General features: G+C 42.2%; 2 protein-coding genes across 2 annotated transcripts; both read right to left on the bottom strand.

The window, feature by feature from the left end:
- On the bottom strand, positions 1–11628 carry LOC308457397 (GLIPR1-like protein 1). The gene is made up of 6 exons (XM_080971192.1): positions 11390–11628; positions 6759–7016; positions 2857–2960; positions 1692–1777; positions 387–419; positions 1–297 (listed from the first exon to the last, which is right to left on the bottom strand). The coding sequence occupies exons 1-6, from the start codon at positions 11573–11575 to the stop codon at positions 134–136; spliced, it is 831 nt and encodes a 276-aa protein (XP_080827318.1). The 5' UTR covers positions 11576–11628; the 3' UTR covers positions 1–133.
- A 2155-nt stretch (positions 11629–13783) lies between these two features.
- Positions 13784–25148, bottom strand: LOC308457398 (glioma pathogenesis-related protein 1-like). Its single transcript, XM_080971193.1, has 6 exons — positions 24851–25148; positions 22549–22794; positions 20964–21082; positions 17344–17432; positions 14417–14449; positions 13784–14326 (listed from the first exon to the last, which is right to left on the bottom strand). Exons 1-6 carry the CDS (start codon positions 25019–25021, stop codon positions 14172–14174), a joined length of 813 nt encoding a protein of 270 aa, XP_080827319.1. The 5' UTR covers positions 25022–25148; the 3' UTR covers positions 13784–14171.
- Between the last annotated feature and the right edge of the window lie 4 nt (positions 25149–25152).

Genomic DNA, 25152 nt, shown 5'->3' on the forward strand with positions numbered 1-25152 from the left:
AACTTTTTAATAATTTTATTAAATTGAAAATATATAAAACAATGTAATTAACCAAATCTATTTTTAAAAACATAAACATCCATGTACATATGAGTCTTAGATATTAAGGATAATGTTTTGTGTTATATGCATCTCATACAGTTTCTGTTTGCAGCATTAAATCTGGATAACATTTCTGTAAACAGTAAACAGTAACAAATGCTAGAAGTGTTAGTGATGGCCTTAAAACTGCAAGTACAATACAGGAGTCATCACATATAAGCTTGTGTTCCCATGGAGGATACCATCGTGAATAGCCTATTTAAAACAAACAAACATATTTTTACTAGGCAAGAATGTCATTTTAAATGTAAACTTGAGCTATATAATTTAATTGTAATACATACGCTTGATGTATATTTTGTCACGACTTGAATTTCCTGCACAAGGAGAAAAGTAGCATTATAACTAGTGGAGAAACCTGTTTCACAATATTAATATATTATCAATAGGTTTTACTTGTTTTCAGTCAGAGCGCGGCAGGTAACTCATAGCATTTCTACAGAATTTCAGAATCCAGAATGTGCAATCATCAGTGTATGACACAATCATTTACCGTATTTTTCACCCTATAGGACACACTTTTTCCCCTCCAAAAATGAAGGGGAAATGTGTGTGCGTCCTATGGGGCGAATGCAGGCTTTCGCTGAAGCCTGGAGAGCGAGAGGGGTCAGTGCGCACCAACCCCTCTCGCTCTCCAGGCTTCAGGAAGCTATCCCCCCAGCCCGGCAAGCTCCGGGAGCAATGGCGAGGTTGCGCAACCTCGCCTTCGCTCCCGGACTTGTTCTGGGGAAGCTCAGGCTTCCCCCGCCCCGCAAGCGATGGCGAGGTTGCGCAAGCGATGGCGAGGTCCCACTCGCTGTCATGGCTTCTTTGCTCTTTGGGGCTCGGGGGGGGGATATTTTTTTCCCTTTACCCCCCCCCCAAAATAAGTGCGCCCTATGGGCCAGTGCGCCCTATAGGGCGAAAAATACGGTATTTGGTAAAAATCAACTCATCTCCAAACTCTTGAACTTTAATTAGGCACGAATTAACAAAGAAGTCAGGATACAGCCTGAAAGCATCTCCATAGATTATGAGTTGTGTAAGCAAATCTGTGGTAGTGCAATGCCTGTGACTGCATTGTCTGACACCATTGTCACACTACTGTAGACAAGGATGTAAAATTGTTGGAACCTTGAAGCTGGATTTTGTACAATTGTGTAGCACAATTCTATCATTATGATATAAGGTGTAAAAATACATGGATTTTTGGGGGGAAGGGAGTGGGAATCCCCCCCCCCTTTGAGTTCTTCCTAGCAGAATCTAAGACATACCGTATTAGATTGGGAGGCAGGCTTTCTTCCCATTGGAATAGTGCAGCACTTTACTTTTTCACAGTGTTGTGAAATTGCAGCCATTTACTACAATGTATTTAAAAGATCGGGTTTCCTTCCAGGTCTTGCAGATTGTTTGCTTTGACAACCAAACCTGCCTTGCTCTAAGTTCCATGACTTGAACTTAACAGAAATATATGTGTGTGCATACACACACATAGACACATGCATATACATACATATACACTCGTATTGCTTTAAAGTTAATAGAAATATATACATATGTGCGTGAGAAAGCCTTTCATGAATGTTCATTTTACTCAGATCTGTACTTACTACAGAGATGGTCTTGACAAGTGTCTCCTTCTGGGCATGCACTACAGGGCTGTCCTGTTTTGTAAGGTCTTGAAGGGTAGGTGTCACTAAGGAGCATAATTTCCAGAATGTAATAAGGTACTCAATTCACAAGCTAAACTGAAGACTAAAGGACAAGCTATTCTGAATATACCGTATTTTTTGCTCTATAAGACTTTTTCCCTCCTAAAAAGTAAGGGGAAATGTGTGTGCGTCTTATGGAGCGAATGCAGGCTGCGCAGCTATCCCAGAAGCCAGAACAGCAAGAGGGATTGCTGCTTTCACTGCGCAGCAATCCCTCTTGCTGTTCTGGCTTCTGAGATTCAGAATATTTTTTTTCTTGTTTTCCTCCTCCAAAAACTAGGTGCGTCTTGTGGTCTGGTGCGTCTTATAGAGCGAAAAATACGGTTACTTATTTAGTTGTAACAAATAAACTGCCTATGCGTTGAGGCATCGACTAAAAAAAATTATGTTATACAATGGATTTTCCTGAGTTAGAATAGTTGAACAGTCCTATGCTGTGGATTAGATATAGACTGTGATATATACACAATTAATAAATCTGTGAAGAGAATATTTAGGACTGCCAAATGTGACCTTTAAAGTTACAGCAAAGAGGCCAACCACTGCACTGCAACCTTGATCAGTTCAGTAATGACTACATGAACTTCAACCCCTATGAGTAATTGCTTATGTGAGGGGTCTGCAATGTGAACTTCTGAGCCTCTTCTTCTTCTTCTTCTTTTTTTTTTGCAGTGCGATTCTTTTAAGAAGCCATCACCGATTTAAAATTAAATTTGAATTAAGTGCAAGACAAATAACATGTACATTTAATTCTATGTACTTCAGAAACACTTATTTGCTTAATATCTACCAGGACTCCTTTATGAAAAAAAATTGGACACTTACAGCCAAATCCTATACATGTCTATGAAGAAGTGAGCCCTATTAGGTCCAATAAAACTTATACTCAGCTATCTATTCATACGACTTCCTCCTTAAATATTTACAGTACTTCAGCTAAATAAAATACCAAAGCCTTAGAAAATTTACACAGCCACTTTGTGCACGGTCAATGAAAAAATCACCTAAAATTAGGTCACTGGCTGGGTTTATCTCTTATTCTCTTAAACATTTGTTAACTTACGTTGGACCATAATTGCAAACGAAATATTCAGTATTTCTATGTCGATCAAGTCTACGACAGAAAACAACAGCACAGCCAACCTTATAAGTAGAAGCCCGAACAACCTGGGGGGGGGGGGGAGCAGATTTTATTTTACAAAGAAAGGTACAATTTGTGTTAATAGTTACCAAGTCCAGATATTTAGGCTTTAGAGATTTAGTACAAATCCTCTAGTTTTCAGAACAAAGAACTGTGAATGGTTTTCGTCTTTGGGGTCAGGATGTGGCAGAAGTGCCTTCACTGGTGGAAAGGAACTTCTCTTAGGCTACAGCAACATCCTGCAATGGATCAGCCTTCACCAGCTGAACCTTATCAGCCTATCTGTGTCCCCTAAAATTTACATACGGGATCTGCCTACACAGGTGTATGTATTATTGATGAGCTTCAATCTAGGGATTGTTACCTGCCACAGAGGCTGCCACATGGTATTTCCACTCACTTAATTATTTGGTGGAATTAGCAAAGACAGCCAATTCCCAATTTGGGTTAATACAGAGTAATATTTATTTATTTACCCTGCCAAAATTGCAGTCAATAAGTAATACTGTGTTGTGGCTTGAACAAAAATTACAGGATAAAAAGATCATGGGCCTAACCAAGGGGGGTGGGGGTGGACAGCTGCTCCCCCCCTTCAAGTAAAACAATAGAAATACTTAACTAATTGACCAATCATGTCAGTTCTGCCCCCCTCCCCCCAAAAAACCCCCCCAAAAATCCTGGCTACACCCATGAAAAATATTGTTAGTTATCACAAGATTATACATGGGGCATCTAAATCCACATTCCCTTGACCAACAGATTATACTTCTATTATACAGACTAGGGTTGTCATACGTTCAGAATTTCCCGGACACTGCTGGGATTCAGCCATCGGAAACAGTGTCTGGGTGGAAATTGCTTTAATGTTTGGGAAAATCCGGACATATGGCAACACATGTTGGAAGTGTAGATTTTGGCGAATTTCCTTAAAAATAGCTCAGAAACTACTTCCTCTTCTAGATCTTACAAAAAAAGCTCAACAGCTTTGGGCAAAACTAAAAACAAAACAAAAAGCTGGGTCTGGACCATACAAAGACAGAAGGATATCAAGATTTACAGAAGGGCCCTCCACATGCCACATCCCCTCTCCCTAGGCCACACCACTAAACCCTGCTCCGCTCTCTCCTCTATTGCTTTTGCCAGGCTGAAATGTGTTTGTGAACTTTGATAATGTCTCTTGCTTGCCACGACTGAGGGCGGAGATATGGGAGTGCACAAATCTCAGGCGTTTGTGTGGCTGGAATGTGGTTTATTGTATGAAGGTAAAATTCATAGCCTTTGCTCTGCCCATTTTTGCCTCTGGTCCCACCCAGCACTGGTGTGTAGTATGTAGCATCCAGAATGTGGGCCTTAGGCTGAAAAAGATTCTTCTCTCCACCTCAAGAGGCAGTAACCACGACAAATAAAACAACAAAACACAGATAAGATGAAAGGGTACAGTGAAGAGGATATAAGGCAGAAAATAGCTACAACTGGACATTTCTGTTTTCAGGGAGAAGTTTGGGTGCCAAGGATTGTGGAGCAGCCTCCATAGGGAAGACTGAACGAAATGGTATTTTAAAGACTAGGTTTCCTGAAGAGAGAGGGTTCCTAAGAGACAAAGGATTAAGACTGAAGATGAAGCAAGACAGAATAGATATGGCATGCCAATAGGCACAGGTACTGAGTTACAGCAGAGAGAACAGGTTTCTGCCTGACTGGGAGGTCTCAGGAGTGCCTTGAGCCAATCAAAACAAGGTGCTCAGGTGACCAGAGGTAACTGACTTGTACTAAATGTTAATGATAAGATGATTTAAAAAATGATGGACCATTTTATTCAGAAGGAGGCTGATTAATGACCAAATGAAAGTATATGCTTCTCAGAAGTGGCGAACGGTGCAGGTGCATAATTATGTGTTCCTCTCCATCCCATGTGTATTGCTTGAAAGCAGCAAGCTTAAACCAAGCTTTGCTTCTTCTGTTCTGTTTGCAAGAATGTACATTACCATTCACAAGTGGATCCAACTTGTACAGAGTGCTGGCCAAACCAAACCTTGAATATTTGTGCAGCATGGATTCAGAAAAGATAATAGAAATGGCACGTCTCATATGCAGCAGAAGGAAGTTCCAATGGATAGGTGACACCACACTAAAGGCCCAATTCCTACATCATATGGAGTGGATCTCCTCATGAGGCGGCATATACATAAAGCCCTCTCCTGCAGAGTGCAGTGATTGGTTGGGTATATAAGGGATGAGAGAGCATTTTAGGATATACAGGGCTAACCTTCAATCATCATTCATGCCTTGCAGGTGCAAAGCCTGAGTGATTAAAGCAAACTAATCCTTCCAATACACGAATCAGGTACGGATCCAAGCCACCACATTGCTGCATCGAAGGCAGGTACTGACACAGCACAGTGACTCCACGTGTAGCTATCCTATATCTCCTGTAAGCAAGGGTCCTTTGCTGCCGCTTGATGTTGTTTTATTATTTGTTTTAATATTGTACGCTGCTTTGTGTATTCCAAAAGAAAAGTGGTACAAAAGCATCATTCATGAATAAATAAATAAATAAATAAATAACTTACTTGGGTGCCCATGGGGCTTGGAAAGGGGAAGATCCCAAGTTTTTACAGATATTTCAAGGAGCTTCCAGCATCCTGAACTATACATCTTGCAATTTATATACTTTGATGAAAGCTATAATTCTTGCAATTTATATAATCTCATTAAAATTATATAATTTCATTAAAATTATATAATCTCATTAAAACTGAAGTTGACAAAAATATATTCAGAAATTTTAGAAAGGATCTCTACATTAATTTCTACCATTCTATGACTTGGAAGCAGACTAGAGCCAGGACAAGGTGATTTCCACCAGTCTTTCTCCCAGCAACAATCATCACCAGGTCGCAATTTCCTCAAAGCCTCTTTGGAGGGGTTGGGGAACCCTACTGAGTAGGGTGGGCTATGACATGGGGAACTGAAAGGGGGTCTAGTAGACAAGGTGCTGAAAACCAGGCAGAGAAATATTCTGTGAATGAGAATTTCTCTCTTGGAAGGTGCCTGATTTTTAGTAATCTCCTCTTCCTCTGTGCCACAGTCCACTCCATTCAATAGGATTTCTCGACCCACTTCGGTAGAGGTTTTTCAGGTGGCTTAGGTGCAAAAGGGATGGGAAAGTCCCGTTCTACCTCTTCTCATCAGGTAGTGCTTCTTTGGATGATGATGTTGATGATTTAAATTTGTGTACTGCCCTTCATCCAAAGATAACAGGGTGGTTCACAAGATAAAAATACAAAATGAGAACACAAAATACACCATAAAACCAAAACCAGAACAAACCCCAACTCCCACAAACACATTTAAAAGGCCATAGAGTATCAATCAGCTGAAGGCCTGGTTATAGAGAAACATTTTTGCCTGGTGCCTAAAGATATGCAAAGAAGGCGCCAGCTGAGCTTCCCTGGAAAGAGCATTCCATAAATGGGGAGCCAATGCAGAAAAGGCCTGATCATATGATGCCACCCTCCAGACCTCTTGCGGAGGAGGCACATGAAGAAGAGCTTCAGATGATGATCACAGGGTCCTGGTTGATTCATATGGGGAGAGGTGATCCCTGAGGTATTGGGATCCTGACATCATGACATTAGTTATAAATTCAATATCCAATGTCATTTATAACTAAATGGATATTTATAACTAAATGTGATAGCCTTCAGATTACTTTAAAAAGTATGATATAGCACCATTATAACAATCACTTCATGTACTTGCCGTCTTAAGTGATAAATGTTTCTTGATGTTTTAAGATTATCTTAACTGAGAACAGAAGTTACCTGTTTATAATGTCTGCATACTTGTGAACACGAATTGTCCTGGTAATCATAGAAATCTTTACCCGAGTACCATGAATAGATGGCATTAGAAGAATTAAATGGCACTCTGCGGGCAGGTCCAAACCATATATTTTCTCCCACTGGATGAAGTTTAGGATCAGGATGGCCAGCTCCGTTTTCCTTCATAAAATGGTTATGTTGAAAAATACATTTTTGTCCCCATGCTCTAGCAGTTCTAGCTAAAGCTAGATCCCATGTCTGCAGGATACAAGAAATATATAATGCATTTTTTTAATCACATTTTCATTAGCTAACTCCTACTAGTGACTATAAATTTATTATTATTATTATGCCCCACCCATCTGGCTAGGTTTCCACATCCACATTTCAACAGAACTGCAAACATTATGCAAATATTTATTTGGATCAAGCACTTAAAGCAGAACAATCTTATACTGTACATAATATCCTCAGAAGTAAGTCCTGTTGCGTTCAATGGGGCATATGCCAAGACAAGTAGGTATAGATTGCAGCCTAAGTTGGTTTCATCCTGAAACTTGGCATTATCTAGTCAACAGTATCATAGCAACTCAAGCACTTATGCATATTAATTTAGGACAGGGTTACTGAGGTCCTCCAGGCCTCCCCATTTGATCAGCCAAAACCAGCTAAGCCATGCTCATTTATGGCATTTGGGTTCAGGCAGGGAGAGTTGCACCTGAACCCAAAAACCATTTGTACTTACCACTGATCAGCAGGACCTACAAAGCTCTTTACAAGGCACTCTGAAGCTCTGATGATCAGATAATTATCATTGCTTGAAGAGAGCCCTAACAGCCAAAGCCCCAATGGGATTTGCTAACTAGAGCTGCACTACATGAGAGTTAAATTTTCAGGAGCTTAACTTTTAAAGATGAAAGTATAGTATTAAGGTTTTTTCTTTCAAAAATGTACATCCCACTTATCCCAAATTGTCTAACACTAGAGGCTTAAAACAATCATCAATAAAAATAACAATGAAAAATAAAACAAAGCAGCAGAAAAATTACTAAAAAGAACAGTAGGAGGTCTCAGCCAGCCTTCCTGGAAAAACTCTGTTCTTCAGCATAATCTACTCAGAAGTACAGTAATACCTCTGGTTGCAAACTGTCCTCCTTGCAAACTCTTTAGGTTACGAGCTCTGCTAACCCAGAAGTAGCTGCTCCCATAAGCAAACTTTGCCCTGGGATGCAAGTGGAAATCGCACGCCAGAGGCGCACGCACAGCAGAAGCCCCATTCGTGAAAGCATGCCTCAGGATAAGAATGGTTTCTGGTTATGAATGGATCTCCAGAACGAATTAAGTTCATAACAGGAGGTACCACTGTATATCCTACAATGGAAGGCATTATATCCCAAATGGATGCCAACCAACTCCCAGGTAAGTGGGTTTAGAACTGCAGCCTCAACAAGCTAGCAAAATGTAAAAAGTGATGAGACCAGACAGGTTTCTCTAAGGACAGTTGAAAGGCCTGAAACAACTGGCAACTGCTTCTTGTATTAACTATACAGTGTTATTAGAATATTATGTAACATTATGCAAGAATTAATATTTGAATCTGCTTATTTTCTTATTCCTTCTCCATTCCCCCCCCCCCCCGCTTTTTGAATCACAACTATTAGATTTAATGCTCTGTTCTAAACTGTAAATCACCTTGAGTACATTGCTCCAAAGGCAGTAGTAAAGGAAGCAGTCTAGACCAGGCTTCCTCAAACTCGGCCCTCCAGATGGTTTGAGACTACAATTCCCATCATCCCTGACCACTGGTCCTGTGTCGGAGCCAGCCGTTACAAGTGGCGCAGTTTAGCATAAAATAAAGACACAGAGAGCCAGCAATATTTTCAGGATGGTATGAGCAGCTCCTTTCGAACTTCTCTCTCCTCCCGTAGCTTTTTTATTATCCTTTGTCTCTCTCCAGCCGCATGGCCGTTTGCCAATGTCTCACATTACCTCATCCGGTCAAGGCTTCTATTACACCCATCACCATATAGGGTCATCACTGCCCAGAGGAAACACAACTCCATTTAAGGTCAATACATTCCAATACATTGTAAAGCTCAGAGTGCTGGTCAGCCGAGGTCAGGGGGCACCCTGCAATATTACAAGCCTTTGCCGTGGCTTTATGACTCCCACAGTCCTGCTAGCTAGGGATTGTGGGAGTTGTAGGCTAAAAACATCTGGAGGGCCGAGTATGAGGAAGCCTGGTCCAGACCCTAGAGATTATTCCACTGACAGGAGTTCTGAAAGTGGCTTGCTTCAAAGTAATAGATGTTTATAAATAGATATTACCTGTTTCGAAATGCCTAAAAGATACAGAATTTCAAAAGCCCTAAACTGTCTAGAACCAGGATACCTGCCTAGTCCCTAGAACAGTAGTGGCAGCTGAGAACTACTCGGCTATTTTCAAGATCTTGTTACTAACATTTAAGTTAAATCCTGAACAGCTTTGGGCCAAGTTCCCTTAAAGATTATTTGCCCCTATACAGTGGTATCTTGGGTTACAGACGCTTCAGGTTACAGACTCCTCTAACCCAGAAACAGAACCTCGGGTTAAGAACTTTGCTTCAGGATGAGAACAGAAATTGTGCAGTGGCAGCACAGCAGGCCCCATTAGCTAAAGTGGTGCTTCAGGTTAAGAACAGTTTCAGGTTAAGAATGGACCTCCGGAATGAATTAAGTTCTTAACCCGAGGTACCACTGTACTGTGTATGACCTGTAAGTTCACTTAGATGATCTGGGGAAATATTATTCTTGGCAACGCACCCAACAGACTTTAACAAGGTGGTGACCCAAGAGCAGACATTTTCCATCATTGCCTTTACACTCTCTGGAATGTCTTTCCTTCTGCCATCATATACAAAGTGTAATCTTGCATCCTGTTACTACTGAATTACTGTTTTTATGATATTGTTTTTATGTCGTATTTCTGTATACAGTTGGGAGAGCTTAAAATATTAAAGTGATTCATAAATGCTTTAAAATAAACAAGCAGAGGACAAAATAATTAGGAGGTTGTCTGCTACTTTTTCATTCTAAATTTAATGCATTTTTTATTGTATTTTTACTATTTGATGAATTTTGGTTTGCTGTGATTTTACTGTATGGAACAGATTTGTAGCCATATTGTAGCCATTTAGCGGAATGGCAGGATATACATTTTGAATAGCCTTTTTAGCTTTTGAAACAACTCCCTAGTTCCAATATCCTACCATTACAGGCAAGTCTAAATACACATATTACTGAACTAATATACTTTACACTTACAGCTGCCTCTACTGTATTTCTCTCTCCTACCTCTGTTATTTCCTTTGTGTGTGTTTTCAGATTGCCAAAGCAACTGAAGTGTAATCTATTCTCAGCAAATAATACCTATTTTCTCTTTTATCATAAATGGAAGGTGAATATTTGTACAGTAGTTGCATTTGAAGGTCCTGCAGGACATAAGCTGGTTCCTAGATTGCAGGGGTTTGGAGTAGCTGACCCTTTGGGTCCATTCCAACTCTACAATTCTATAATTCTAAACACCCATAAGATGTTGTACAAAGGTGCAGATTTACATAGGTATGGAGGCATGTTTTTCCTGAATGCAGCAGAGGCAGACTTTCACCCAGTGTAACTTGGGTGTGATTTGTTACTGTTTGCCAATATAGCTATCCCACAGAAGGTGCCATTCTTGGCTCAGCTTCGCTATTAAAAGTGTGTCAAACATCAGTCTGGGCTTAACTGGTTGGCATCCATCTGTCTCAGGAGACTATGGAGAAGTGAGCTTTTGCGGGCGAGGTCAAACTCTTGCAAGCGTCTGATGCGGGAGAGACATGTTTTGTTGCAGCTGGGGCAGATGAAGGCGTCCAGTTGTGCTGGAGATACACCACAGAGTTTCTTCTCTCTCCGCTCCTCCCAGCGGTCATTTCTCTCCCTTACTATGGATACATGACTTAGGCTGCCTGTGTCCAGGCACTGTAGTCGTCTGCAAGGGATTCCCTCATGGCAAGGTCGATGCTTCCGGCCTTCATGTCACCTTTGCAGCCATCTTTGTAGCTCAGAGATGGTCTGCCAAGTGGCCTGCTGCCAGAAGCCAGCTCCCCGCAGAGCACGTCTATGGGGACCCTGCTATCTTCCATTTTGTGGACCTGCCTAGGCCAGCGCATTTGTCTAATAGGTTTTAACGCTGATGTTTTCCGTGCCAGGACTAAGCCCTGGAAAACGCAAATGCATATGAACAACAGAAGGCTGCGGCCCTTGAGTTACCTCACAGCTCGCTCTCACGAAGTTCGGGGGCCTCAGCACGCCAGTACCTTCCTACTGTGGTGAAAACATACCCGCAGCCAAATCCCGAAATCCGCAACAGCCTGCGAATTAGGCACAGCAGCCGCTTCAGACGGGTTCAATGAAGCCCCGCAAGAGCAGACTTGGTTACCCCCCCCCCGCCTTTGACTTTCGCATTTTAAAAAGCGGTGGGCAACGCGGAGCAGCGCTTGCCTCGCCTTCCCTTCCTCCGCACCTGAGGAAAGGGCGGCGGAGCGAGCGGCGAGCTCCCCTTCGAGCGCCTTCCCCCGCCCGCCCCCCCCCGGCCGCATTCCGGGCACACACACCATGTAAAGCATGTCGGCGGCCTGGGGCTGCACTTCGGAGCGAAGCCTATTGTGGATGTCGACGTACTGACCGATAAAGGTCTTGTTGGTAATTCCGGGGTAAGTCAGCGGCCGAAACCTCTTCCTCCCGCGCGCGCCTTCGAGGGCGACGAGCCCAAGCAGCACCCACGGCCACAGCCTCGGCATGGCGGCAGCGGCGGCGCCCTCGCGCGTCGGAAGCGCCAGTCCGGCGTGCGGGTGCGCATGCGCGGCTGCTCTCCTTCAACGGTCGGCGCTCGAGGTCTGCTGCACGCTTCATCCGAAGTCGACCCCGTTGCGTTCTGCGGGGCTTATTTCTAACCAGGCGTGTACAGTACAGGATTTTAGCCTTACTCTGTTCTCTGATCTTTTGCTGTTCTTTAGCTTCCAGGGTTTATCTCTCGCGAGCTTTGGCTCAAATCAAGCCCTAGCCTGCCCCGCTCTCCACGCGTGTTGGTCTGATGCTGTGCGCGTCTGCAGCTCCGTTCAATTCAAAGAGAATTTCTCCTAGACTTGCCTCCAACTCATCGCTGCCGTGCACTGCCGTTCTAACCGAGTTTACTCTTCCGGAGTAAGATGGTGGTTGTTCCAAGTGTCCTGTGGCTGGCAGTCTGTTGCTCCTAGCGTCTGAACAGTGGTGCAGGATCTAAACCACGCATGGCTGTCAACGTTTCCCTTTTTTTAAGGGAAATTCCCTATTTCCGAATAGGATTCCTCGCAAGAAAAGGGAAAAGTTGACAGCTATGAAACCACGGTGTTCCTTTTGTCAGGTACGCTGCCTTTGAGACCTCATGGTCAGTCCTGGAGGCACTGAAAGCAACGGGCAGAGCACTCAAGAAACTGAAGTCGACAGCAGAAGCAATGGTGGTGGTGCTGTTGCTTCCCATCGGCTCCACTGGGCCATTTCAAACGTCATTGGGAAGGGGAGAGAAGGAGATGAGTTCAGCAATAGCAATGAAGCCCACCAAGAGAGAACAACACAGGAATGTTACTGGCTTACTGGCACCAGACCAGCCAGAGACTAATTTGAGGAGGGAATTGGTTACACTGAAGGAGGTAATGGCCTCCTCCTGGGATTGGGGCATTGGAAGATAGTTCTTTCTGCAATTAGGCATCAGAGCACAGATGGGAACTGTAAGATACATGTTAGTTAATAAAATCTCTTGTCCAGATAGGCTTGGCTTTTTTATTGTGGAAGTTCCCCTGATGTACCAGGCAGATAGGGACAGAGGGACAGTGGCAGGCAGGTGGGGGGAGGCATTCTTATTAACAATGACACCACTCTGCTGTCTTTTCTTTTTCTTTTCAGTTGAATATTCACTATGTTCACTTTGCTTACAGTGCAATCCCAGTCCTCAGATACACCATTTGAGATAGCCCCAGAATATCTTCTTACACTGACTGGGGGAAAGCCTAGTTGGTGTAAACTAAGCCAGTGTAAGTAACATTGGTGTAGATGGCAAAAAAAGGGCCATAGCAAAGGTGGGGAGTGGTTATGCCAAGTCAGGGAGAGGGCCGAACAAAGTTGCACTGCTTCCGAACTCCCTGAGTTCACTGGTCTCGTCTACACAGCTTGATATAAAATAAACCACCAGGTTTAACTAAATTCACTACAGGAGTAAATAGAAGGGTAGAAGATGAAAGTTCACCTTGCCTCCCTGGCCACATACATTCTGGTCAGAAGCAGTTAGGATACAGCTGAACATACACAGGAGATACACTAGCAAATCTACCTAGTAAGGATTGCTCTGTAAAGCTGCGGTTTATACACAATTACTTGAGAGTAAATCTTGAATAAGTTAGCACAACTCACATCTGAGTAAACACATGGACACGGAGGTTCATTTTCTGACTGTAGTTGTAAGATGGGTTCATAGAAAGGATATAGTCATATGCACAGTTTCCTGATACATGAGCAGGTTGTAGTATCTCTGAAGCCTTAATTTTCCCCAGACATAGGACATAAGGCTGGTATTCATGTAAAAACTGTGGACGATTCTCTGCGATATAGATGGCTAATCTTAGGCTAATCACACACACTAAACTTCAGAAAGAGAGAAATGAAGCGCTCTTTCAAACTGTTGCTATTTTTGAGTGGGATCTAATCACATACCAGAAAATTCAGGTTAGGTGATTAAACTTGATTTGATGGTCTTCCCAGCAAATCAACTTTAATCACCTAACCTTTGTGATAAATAAAGGAATGACACGGGACAGTGCAGTGGAAAGTGCTCACAGGATAAGAACGTAAAAAGTTGGGGAAAACTTTATATGGAACATGTTAAGCCAGATGGACCACTTTGTGACATTGTATCACATCAATATTCATTCATTGCATCCTGTTAATCATGCAAAATAAATAATACAATAAATAAATTTCTTTTAATATGCTTAGCCTTTATTTTCCCTTAATGTTGAACATGGCATACTAGATATGGCCATGGATAGCATTCAGCTAAGTTTTACTCAGAATAAATCCATTAAAATTAATGAAACTAACTTAATCATGTTCATTAACTTAAATGAGTCTACTCTGAGTAAAACACAGTTGAACACCACCCCATATATTCTACTTACACTAATGTATTCTAGTTTTAAAAGTATTTACAACTCATTAATATGCAACAAGTAACTTTTTACAAGTTCAGAAAAATTGAAGTATCGTAGAAACAAACCAAATCTACTTTTAAAATATAAAATGCAGGAAAATATTCTTATAAATATTATAGTTAGTTATATTCAAGTTATATACGCCTATCAAAAATTATGCTTTATAACCTAAACCTGGATAACGGAGTTTTAAGTAATAAACAGCTGCAAAAGCTAGAAACATTAATAACGGTCTTAAAATTGCAACTGCAATGCAGGATTCATCACATATAATCCGGGATTCAAAGGGTGGATACCATCGTGAATAGCCTATTTTTAAAAAGATAAAAGCATTCTTATGAAATGTGAGTTTTGTTGTTGAAGTAAATTTAAACTATAATACGGATATATAATACATACGTAGGCTGTTTTCTTTCTCACGTTCAGGATTTCCTGGAAGAGAGAATAGTTATAACAAATGAAGAAAGGCTTTAAAATAGGATAACTGTAATTCACTCGTTCTGCAAATGCCTTTGAAGACTATTGAAGACTGTTCAGAAACTGAAGCTACTGCAGAATTCAGCAGCCTGATTATTGGTAGGCCTAAGACAAACCAGTCATATAACACTGGTTCTGACAGGGCCACATTGGCTACCTTACGTTTTGAAGCTCAATTTATTACAGGCATTGACCTGTAACTGCTTAGGACCCCAAATGGCAGAAGGAGTCTGGGCCCTGTCCTGGAGAAGCACTACCATAGAATCATAGAATCATAGAGCTGGAAGAGACCACAAGGGCCATCGAGTCCAACCCCCTGCCAAGCAGGAAACATCATCAGAGCACTCCTGACATATGGTTGTCAAGCCTCTGCTTAAAGACCTCCAAAGAAGGAGACTTCACCACACTCCTTGGCAGCAAATTCCACTGTCGAACAGCTCTTACTGTCAGGAAGTTCTTCCTAATGTTTAGGTGGAATCCTCTTTCTTGTAGTTTGGATCCATTGCTCCGTGTCCGCTTCTCTGGAGCAGCAGAAAACAACCTTTCTCCCTCCTCTATGTGACATCCTTTTATATATTTGAACATGGCTATCATATCACCCCTTAACCTCCTCTTCTCCAGGCTAAACATGCCCAGCTCCCTTAGCCGTTCCTCATAAGGCATCGTTTCCAGGCCTTTGACCATTTTGGTTGCCCTCCTCTGGACACGTTCGTCAGTGTCCTTCTTGAACTGTGGTGCCCAGAACTGGACACAGTACTCCAGGTGAGGTCTGACCAGAGCAGAATACAGTGGCACTATTACTTCCCTTGATCTAGATGCTATACTCCTATTGATGCAGCCCAGAATTGCATTGGCTTTTTTAGCTGCCGCGTCACACTGTTGGCTCATGTCAAGTTTGTGGTCAACCAAGACTCCTAGATCCTTTTCACGTGTACTGCTCTCAAGCCAGGTGTCCCCCATCTTGTATTTGTGCCTCTCATTTTTTTTGCCCAAGTGCAATACTTTACATTTCTCCCTGTTAAAATTCATCTTGTTTGTTTTGGCCCAGTTGTCTAATCTGTCAAGGTCGTTTTGAAGTGTGATCCTGTCCTCTGGGGTGTTAGCCACCCCTCCCAGTTTGGTGTCATCTGCAAATTTGATCAGGATGCCCTTGAGTCCATCATCCAAGTCATTGATAAAGATGTTGAATAAGACCGGGCCCAAAACAGAACCCTGTGGCACCCCACTAGTCACTCTTCTCCAGGATGAAGAGGAACCATTGATGAGCACCCTTTGGGTTCGGTCAGTCAGCCAGTTACAAATCCACTGAGTGGTAGCATAGTCAAGACCGCATTTTACCAGCTTCTTTACAAGAATATCATGGGGCACCTTGTCAAATGCCTTGCTGAAATCAAGGTAGGCTACATCCACTGCGTTCCCTTCATCTACCAGGCTTGTAATTCTGTCAAAAAACGAGATCAGGTTAGTCTGACATGACTTATTTTTCAGAAATCCATGCTGACTATTGGTGATCACAGCATTCCTTTCTAGGTGCTCACAGACTGTTTGCTTAATGATCTGCTCCAGAATCTTCCCTGGTATTGATGTCAGACTGACTGGGCGGTAATTATTTGGGTCCTCTCTTTTCCCCTTTTTGAAAATAGGGACAACATTTGCCCTCCTCCAGTCTGCCGGGACTTCGCCTGTTCTCCAGGAATTCTCAAAGATGACTGCCAGTGGTTCTGAGATCACATCTGCCAGTTCTTTTAATACTCTTGGATGCAGTTCATCTGGCCCTGGAGACTTGAATACATCTAAACTAGCCAAGTATTCTTGTACTATCTCCTTAGTTATTCTGGGCTGTGTTTCCTCTGCTGAATCATTTGCTCCAAATTCTTCAGGTCGGGCATTGTTTTCTTTATCGGAGAAGACTGAGGCAAAGAAGGCATTGAGGAGTTCAGCCCTTTCTGTGTCCCCTGTTTGCATTTCACCATCTTCTCCTCTGAGTGACCCCACTGTTTCTTTGTTCTTCCTTTTGCTACGAACATACCCATAAAAGCCTTTTTTGTTGCTTTTAACCTCTCTAGCAAGCCTGAGTTCATTCTGTGCTTTAGCTTTTCTGACTTTGTCTCTACACGTGCTGGCTATTTGTTTGAATTCCTCTTTGGTGGTTTCCCCCCTTTTCCATTTTTTGTACACATCCTTTTTTAATCTTAACTCAGTTAAAAGTTCTTTAGATAGCCACCCTGGCTTCTTTAGGCACCTTCCATGTTTCCGTCTCATTGGTATTGCCTGACGTTGTGCTTTTAGTATCTCCCTCTTAACAAACTCCCAGCCATCATGAACTCCCTTTCCTTTTAGTATTACTGTCCATGGGATCTCACCCAGCACTTCCCTAAGTTTTATGAAGTCAGCTTTCTTAAAGTCAAGAAATTGAGTCCTAGTATGCTTGGCTGCTCCTTTCCGCTGTATAGTAAACTTCAGAAGAGCATGATCACTCGCGCCTAATGATCCTTCCACTTGCCAAGGACCCATGCAATTGGTAAAGGACAACTGGCCCCACACAAGGAGAGACTAGCTTTGCCCTGATCACCTTTCCTCAGCACTACATAACTGGACTGACCTGCTGCCTACCTCCCATGGAAAGGACTCACATGCCTTTGCACATGACTTTTGTCTTCTGGGTTTCTGCTGTTGTTATTCTGTCTCTCACAGCTACAATAAACCTACCATTAAAATTATGGACTCGTCATTTCTTCGTCAGAGGGCAAACTTAGCAGGGGATCAAATACTTTCCCCCCTCACTGTATGTGATGGTTGATATCATCATCTTTTCCATGACTGTTTGCATCATTTAATTCTATACTTACTGCAGAGTTTCTTTTGACAAGTGTCTCCTTTTGGGCACTGGCTACATGGAGCTCCCGCTTTATAAGGACGAACTCCCGCGTAGTTGCCCCTAAAGAACAAAATATTACATAACGTTATGTATTCAGTACACAAAGTCCACAAAACTAAAAATGAAAATGCAAGCTACTGGATATGTAATAAAAGGTTTTAGATGTAATGAATCAGTTGTCTAGGTCTGTGGGCTAAATGCAGACCTCCAGGCCTATCTGGTACTTGGAACTCCCCCAATGTTGCATTCTCTCTTCTCACCAGCCCTGCACTGCACTCTCAAATGTTTTTGCCTGTCTGTAATGTGTTCATGAACTATGATCATGCTTCTTATTTATCTGGATGGTGAAGGGTGTGTGTGTACAGAGCACAGAAATGTGACTTTTGTTATGGATGGAAGCCTGTGGCACAAAGGTCACATCCATTCTTCTTCCTATTTCCTAGTTGCCCCTGAAAAACAGTTTCAGGGTGTAATAATGTATTCAGTACATAAATTAAACTGAAGATCAAAATGTTTTGTACTTTCTATTGGTTCCAGCAAGTTGCAAATCATTCCAGGTGCTATTATCCAGGCAATGCTAGTCTGTGTATCATCATGATAATCCATGGAACTGACCTTGTACAGTGGTACCTCGGGTTACAGACGCTTCAGGTTACAGATGCTTCAGGTTACAGACTCCGCTAACCCAGAAATAGTACCTTGGGTTAAGAACTTTGCTTCAGGATGAGAACAGAAATCGTGTGGTGTCGGCACGGCATCAGCGGGAGGCCCCATTAACTAAAGTGGTACCTCAGTTAAGAACAGTTTCAGGTTAAGAACGGACCTCCAGAACAAATAAAGTTCTTAACCCGAGGTACCACTGTACTGGTATTTTATGCCCTGCAGCTACCTGACCCCTGTAATTATTTGTTTTCAAATTAATATTATTTATACAGTGGTACTTCTGGATACGAACTTAATTCGTTCCGGAGGTCCGTTCTTATCCTGAAACTGTTCTTAACATGAGGCTCCATTAGTGAAAGTGTGTCTCCTGCGTGCGCACGTGCGCCTCTGGTACACGATTTCCACTCACATCCCGGGGCAAAGTTCGCATCCGGGAGCAACTACTTCCAGATTAGCACAGCTCGTAATCCGACACGTGCGCAACCAGAAGCGTTCGTATCCAGATGTACCACTGTATTTCTGTTAACTGGAGAACATTTACTTTCTATGTTACTAACAAACAATATTTTGTATATAGAAGCCTTTGTTTAGGGAATCACAGAGCCGTAGCTAGGTGATCTTGCGCCCCTGGCAGATTGCACCCCCTAGCCACAGACAAATTAGCTCTTCTTTCCGCCTCTCCTCCAACCCCCCCCCCCATTCTATTCACCCTCTATTTAAAACCTTTTCTTATGAGGCAATAATCAATATTTTAATTTATAGACGTATTTTAGACAATTTGCGCCCCCCCTCACCTGTGCCCCTGGTGAGAGCCCACCTCACCACCCCCTAGCTACAGCCTTGGCTCTTCAGTCAGTTAACAAATTTATACTGATAATTTTTGAAACTGTTCTGCAATTAAGAACTGATAGCTCCTAGCTCAGGTAGAGGTTTTTTAAATATTTGTTGTTGTTTAGTGGTTTAGTCGTGTCAATATAAAGGTAAAGGTACCCCTGCCCATACGGGCCAGCCGTGTCCGACTCTAGGGTTGTGCGCCCATCTCACTTAAGAGGCCGAGGGCCAGCGCTGTCTGGAGACACTTCCGGGTCACGTGGCCAGCATGACGAAGCTGCTCTGGCGAGCCAGCACCAGCGCAGCACACGGAAACGCCGTTTACCTTCCAGCTATAAAGCGGTACCTATTTATCTACTTGCACTTAGGAGTGCTTTCGAACTGCTGGGTGGGCAGGAGCTGGGACCGAAAGACGGGAGCTCACCCCGCTGCGGGGATTCGAACCGCTGACCATGCGATCGGCAAGCTCTAGGTGCTGAGTTTTTACTGGTGCTTTATTACAACATTCTGTTTCCCCCACCTTTAGTTTTTAGCTTTTATGCGTGTAAAATGAGACTCTTACTACATCTAATTTTACTTTTTTGTACAATAAGTGTGTTTGAAGAAATTTAAATTTAAACCGAAGTCCTACATGCTCCACTGTTTTGACCACTCCTCAAGTGTTTAGAATTTTGTTTTTTCTCCATAACTGAGGTGTTTTTACAAGAGGGTCCCCAACACTTTAAAAAGTGGCAAAATGGAAGCTCTTTGTATTCATATTCTAATACTGAGATCTTGAGAAGATGTCTGTACTTCTAATATACAAGACATCACCATTAAGATATATATACAAGACATCTCCAGCCCCGCCCCCGCCTGCTCTCCACCCCCTGGTGCTGGAGCATGAAGTTCCACCACTGCTTCCCAGACGGATGAAGCGGCAGCACGTTATATGAGATTCTATGTAAGAATAAAGTGCTGCATCAGGACTAAACTATTCTAACTAACAGGACTAAACTGCTGTAGCTTCATATAGTTAATGAGGGCTAACTAGCTGAGGCAACTCTGGAAGGAAAGACAAATTCAGTGTTACAAAGTAAAAAGTCACACAGGCGGTGACAATTTTGTGCGCAACCAATTGATGCACGATCGCCAATGCGTGGGTCCTTTTGGATCAGGAAAAGGGCGAAGCAGGCTTATACATGCTCCACCAAAGTGCATGGGGGCCAGGAACAGAACCCCTGTGCAAAATGGTCGCTGCCTTTCTCTCTCTCCCTCCCCCATGTATAAGATGCCAGGTATTTTTGGGGACTCCAAATTTAGAAAACACCCCTCAGCACTACCCATGTATAAGACAACCCCCAATTTTAAACCTAATTTTTGGGTAAAAAAACCAAGTCTTAGAAAAATACGGTAAATTGAGTATAATGCCGCCTATCATGCAGCCTACCGTAATTTGCAATATTGTTTATTGTATAAAACTGTACATTATTTAAGTTCAAGATACAGGTGGGACAGAACTAAAGCTATTTCTGATCATTTTCTTGTTTTCCTAACTGTTCTGAGAACTTTTTACAGTTCTTGATATTTTAGTTCACAGAATATAATGTTTAAAATTGTAAAGGCTGAAAAGCATAGCTGTTAAGTTTTCTGGTTGCTTTTCAATTAAAAAATAATTGAAATGTAAATTAGCTTACAAAATCCAAAATTAATACATTCAGTTTCAAACAGGCATACAGTGGTGCCCCGCAAGACGAATGCCTCACAAGATGGAAAACCCGCTAGACGAAAGGGTTTTCCGTTTTTCGATGCGCTTCGCAGGACGAATTTCCCTATGGGCTTGCTTCGCAAGACGAAAATGTCTTGCGAGTCTTGAGATTTTTTTTCGCTCCCCCCCCTTTTCTAAGCCGCTAATAGCCTTTTAGCCGCTAAGCCTTTAATAGCAGCTAAACCGCTAATAGCGCTAATCGGGTTGCTTCGCAAGACGAAAAAACCGCTAGACGAAGAGACTCGTGGAACGGATTAATTTCATCTTGCGAGGCACCACTGTACAGTTTGGTGTTTTATGATTACTAAGTGTAACACAAGTTTAGATCGCTTTAAGATTTGTTAACTTACGGTGGACCATAAGTACAAACGAAATATGAAAAATTCTTGGTCTTGGCTCCTTTGCTATTAGTTGACGCAGGACAGTGAACAATAGCACAGCCAATCTTATAAGTATTAGCCCAAACAACCTGAAAAAAACATGTTTGATTATACAATATAAAGTCCAAGCTTCGTTCAACAGTATCATTTCTTACATTCATTTTTTTCTCCAGATTTTGCTCTCCCTCCCTCCACTTTTATTGGCATTTAGCTAAAGGCACATTTATACCTTAGATTAATATTCAAGTATCCTATTCTGTACTCCTAAAGTTTTCAGAAAGGCATCTCCCAGCGCTACCTGGAGATGCTGGGGACTGAACCTGAGACCTTCTGCATGCAAAGCAAGTGCTCTACCACTGAACCATGTAAATGGAGTAGTATTTCTGCTAATCCTGGCTGATGAATGATCTGTCTTAGATGTCTTATTTCAAGCTTCACTGATTATTTTTCCTGTCAGGAAAATGTATAAATTCATGGTGATTCAGTTTTTGAAGACAGAGCTAGCATTCTGCTGAGGACTACAAGTATTTTAAGTCATTCATATATTCCAAATCAGGGGGCCGTGCCCCCCCAACTTCGACAGTGGCAGCAGGCACATGCCACAGGGCATCCAAACGACGCATCAGCATGCACTGTGGTGTGTGCGACAACATGCCCTGCGGCATATGTTAGCATGCCGCGGGGCATGATGATGTCATGCGCACACACCACATTGATCGAATAGGGCCCTAGGGTCCCTCAATCATGGGGCCAAGGTGATGCATGTTATATACAGTGGTACCTTGGTTTGCAACCATTTTGGATTATAACCGTTTTGGATTACAACCGTTTTGGATTACAACAACGTCAAACCCGGAAGTGCGTATCCCTTTTTTTGGATTACAACCAATTGGGGGGGGGGGGCCCATTGGCGAAATTGCTAGCCTTGGGTTACAACCTGTTTTGGTTTACAACCGGATCTCCGGAATGGATTATGGTTGTAAACCAAGGTACCACTGTATATGCATGTGTGTGTGTTAAAATTTTCCACAATAAAAGACATGCCAGCCCCCACAAATAACAAAAAAAGATAGAAAAACACCAGATTCTCCCCAATAAGTATCCCAACTTTTTGTCCCATATTTAAGTCTTATTGTATCTGACATAATTGAAACTAAACAGAAGTGGGCTACAAACAAAACTCAATGCCCTTCCTTTTCTTAGTAAGAACTCTGCTGTTATGTATATGCCCTGTAACATTTAGTGCTGGCCAGGTGCTAGTAGCTCAGTTTTTACGAATCTTACAACCATCAGCAATACATGTTAACTTAATATTGGAACTGAAATGAAGTAGTGGTTTGTTTTGTCAGTTGCCTCTAAATTAATTGTAAACACTCCATATACTTTATAACTAAGTATCCTTGATAATAACAGAATGCAGATTATTACTTCACAGTTTATGATCACAGAGCAACTACAATATTTTCTTCATACTTTTATTGTCTGAAATAATTAAAGTTATTGCATTTTGCTTCAAATTCTGTGGACTATGTAAGCAGAGAAGAGAAGAACTTACCTGAGTATAATGACCACAAACACGTGTACATTTGTGGGTATTGTAGGTGTAGTATTTTACCTCGTCATAAAAATCTGCAATAGGGCCAGCAGGATCAAATGGGTATTTATAGCCAGTTACAGCCCATATATTTTCTCCAAAAGGCCTAAATTTAGGATCAGGGTGGACCATATCAGTTGGATTATGCATAACAATGCATTTTTGTGCCCATGCTCTAGCTATTCTAGCCAAAGCTAGATCAAATGTCTGCAAAATATAAAAAATTATGACATTATCACAACATTATACATGCATAGTAAACGTGCTGATAATACATCTTGAGTTCTAGCAAGTATTTCTTCAGAAATATTTACCGTACTTGCATCAAGCTGTTGAATGATGAAATTCTACACGTCTACTCAGAAGAAAGCCCCATTGAGTTCAAGGGAATCTACCCACAGACATGGGTATAGCCAGAATTTGTGTTGGGACAGGCTTCATGTTGGGGGGCAGAGCCTCAGTTAAGTATTTTATTGCTTTTCTTGATTGGGGGGACAGCGAATTGTATAGGAACTAAAATGTCAAAGAAACTGAATGAATTAAAATACATTTTCATTACTTTCATGCTGTTATTTAGAGGAATGTGTGGCCAAAAGGAAACTGATTGTTGAAACTACAGAAATCTTAGTCTTTATGTTCATGCTGAAATACTGTCAAGAAAAAATGATTTTCAGTTCTTACTAGAGAAACTGCAAATATGGGATCCTCTACAACTGGAGTGTGTCATTCAAATTAAAAATCTATATTAATAATGAATAGGTCTGGGTAAAAACAATCAAGAGATGCAAAACAAGTGGCTGCCTTAGATAATCAACAATTTAAACAAATACTCCCAAAGGTGGAAGTGATTCAGACTATTTTGTTTTGTTTTGTTTGGTCATTTTAAAACAATAAAATAATGAATTAATTTTATATTCCACTTAATGAACAGTCTGGACTTTCTTTACAGAAGGAAAAATATGTAAAGTTATATCAATAACTTATATCAATAAGAAAAAGCATATATAGTTTGAAAGAAAAGCATATAAAGAAAGGCAAAGAAAAGCATCTAGAACTATACGCATATTTGGTGCAATAAAAGAGAGGGTTGCAGTTATAGTAAAAATCATAACATCCTATTAAAGAATTATAAAAAGGATGGGTTTCTTCTTCTTCTCTGATCGTCATTCTTTTTGTTACATAAACAGTTCTTTGAAATACTGACTAACAAGATGACTTAATCAGTTACAAGTAAGCAACCTATTATTCTTGGTTTCTGTGGGTAACCCCCCTGTGGGTAACAAGCTAACTTGGATGCAGGACAGGTGATAGTCAGTCTTGGCTCAACCTAAAACAGCCATTAGTCAGGGTTCAATTTATGCAGGGATTGAGTTCTGGAATCAATTAAACCCTGGAAAATGTAATCATCGCCCAGGAACCTGAAGGCAATATTTATTTATTTATTTAAGGAAGGTATGTCATGACCCATGACTCATAGAGAATCGGGGCCTGAGCCTGGTACTTCTATACTTAAACATGATTTTAAATAAAGCATTACACACTTAGCAGCAGTAAATATAACTGCTAGGTTTTTTAAGAACCAACAAGTTTTCCTCATTCGACTATGTAAAAATTATGCATATAGTTCAGAAGCAAGACATGAGGTGTAATTCTAAATGGACAGAAAACCCTAAAAAAGAGAAAAGATTGTCGCCGCCGCTGGCAACAACGCATCAAGGTATGTAGTAAACCAAGGCTGGTCTGTTATTCTGTAATCTGTGGCAACCCCCCCCCCCAGCCGTTCACAAAGGCTTCTCCCATGGGTGTAGTCAGGATTTATGGGGGGGGGGGGAGAGAGAGAGACAGGTTTCATATACCCTTTTAAAATATAGCTCTTTTCTGAGGTGGGGTTGTTGTTTTTATTCTGATTATATATGTTGTGATCTTTTCTGTGAACCGCCCTGAGACCTCCGGGTACAGGGCGGTATATTAAGCTCTAATAGTAATAATAATAAAATAATAATAATAATAATAATAATAATAATAATAATAATAATAATTAATAATATGGGGGGCCAGCCCCTCAGCTAGTTAACTATTTTTATTGATTTACTTGATTTAGAGGGGCAGCTTCCCCTTGCCCCCCTTGGCGAAGCCTTCTCCCAGCACCCCCACAGCAGCCAACACTGACTGCCTGAGGCAGGGGCACATGACAGGGGCAGCTTCTCCCCAAGCACTCCCCGCCCTCGGCTCCCTTTCCTCCTTCCACCCCGCGGACACACACCATGTACAGCATGTTGGAAGCGGGGGGATTGACCCCGCTGCGGTAGTTGTTGTGGCTGTCGAGATACTGGTTGATGAAGGTCCTGTTCCTGATGCTGGGGTAGCTGCGCCCGCTCGCGGCCTCCAAGGCGACGAGCGCCAGCACCACCCGCGGCCACCACAGCAGACCCATGGCTTGCTGGGGGAGAAAGCGCGTGTCGGGCGGCGGCGCGCGCAGCGAGCACAGCTGCCCTCTAACATTCTCCGCCGGCGCCGCCTCCTGCTCCTTGCGCGGCGGGCCGCTCAAACTGCAGGGGACGGTCA

This window comes from Podarcis pityusensis, assembly GCF_964106645.2.
Source record: "Podarcis pityusensis genome assembly, chromosome: 10".
NCBI classification, from domain to species: Eukaryota; Metazoa; Chordata; class Lepidosauria; order Squamata; family Lacertidae; genus Podarcis; species Podarcis pityusensis.